The 634-nt window shown below is 45.4% G+C and overlaps 1 protein-coding gene across 1 annotated transcript in view; it reads right to left on the bottom strand.

The window, feature by feature from the left end:
• Positions 1-298: 298 nt before the first annotated feature.
• LOC107577854 (lysosome-associated membrane glycoprotein 1-like) overlaps positions 299-634 on the bottom strand; it is a 3,309-nt gene continuing 2,973 nt past the window's right edge. Inside the window, exon 3 of the mRNA XM_016263886.1 lies at positions 299-501. Within this exon, the coding sequence (XP_016119372.1) occupies positions 314-501 (188 nt within the window). The 3' untranslated portion in view covers positions 299-313. The remainder of the gene's footprint in view (positions 502-634) is intronic.

Consider the following 634-nt stretch of genomic DNA (forward strand, 5'->3'; position numbering starts at 1 on the left):
TATTTATGCATTTTTAACCTAAATCACAGCAGCGTCCATCTGTGAGGAATGTACGCTGTTAAACAACTGTTAGCCAATCATAGCAGCTCGTGTACTTCCGAGTCTACAATCCTTGTAGGGGTTAAAATCAAGACAGAAATACTTATAAATTATGTTTTTGATGTAAAAATCTTGATAACATTATAAGTGGAGCTCAGAGAACAGTACAACACAAAAAACAAAGGCAGGTCATGACCCCTTTAAAAATAAGAGTTCTTTTAAGATCTGCACAAATGAAGAATTGAGAATAAAGCCAGTGTTGGACTGCATCCGGTCACGAGCGGCGGTCAGTACCTGCAGAGAAGCGGCTGGCGGTGACGTTGAAGGGCTGCAGCTGCAGTCTGAAGGTGTTTATGGAGAAGCTGGGCACAACGGAGAGCGTCTGCTCCGCGCTGCACACGTACGAGCGGCCCACGCTGCACTGCAGGAAGTTCAGAGAGCCGTTTCCCTCCACGAACCGGTCTGCAGCAATCACACAATCACATTTATTAGTGACAGCAGTCGTGTGAGGAAACACCAATCACACAGCACTCGATTAAACTGAAGCTCTGGGAATATTCTGGAGGATCACCCTTATTCTTCAAAGCAGAAGCAC

Source organism: Sinocyclocheilus grahami, unplaced genomic scaffold (assembly GCF_001515645.1).
Source record: "Sinocyclocheilus grahami isolate Dianchi unplaced genomic scaffold, SAMN03320097.WGS_v1.1 scaffold7486.1, whole genome shotgun sequence".
Taxonomy (NCBI): Eukaryota; Metazoa; Chordata; class Actinopteri; order Cypriniformes; family Cyprinidae; genus Sinocyclocheilus; species Sinocyclocheilus grahami.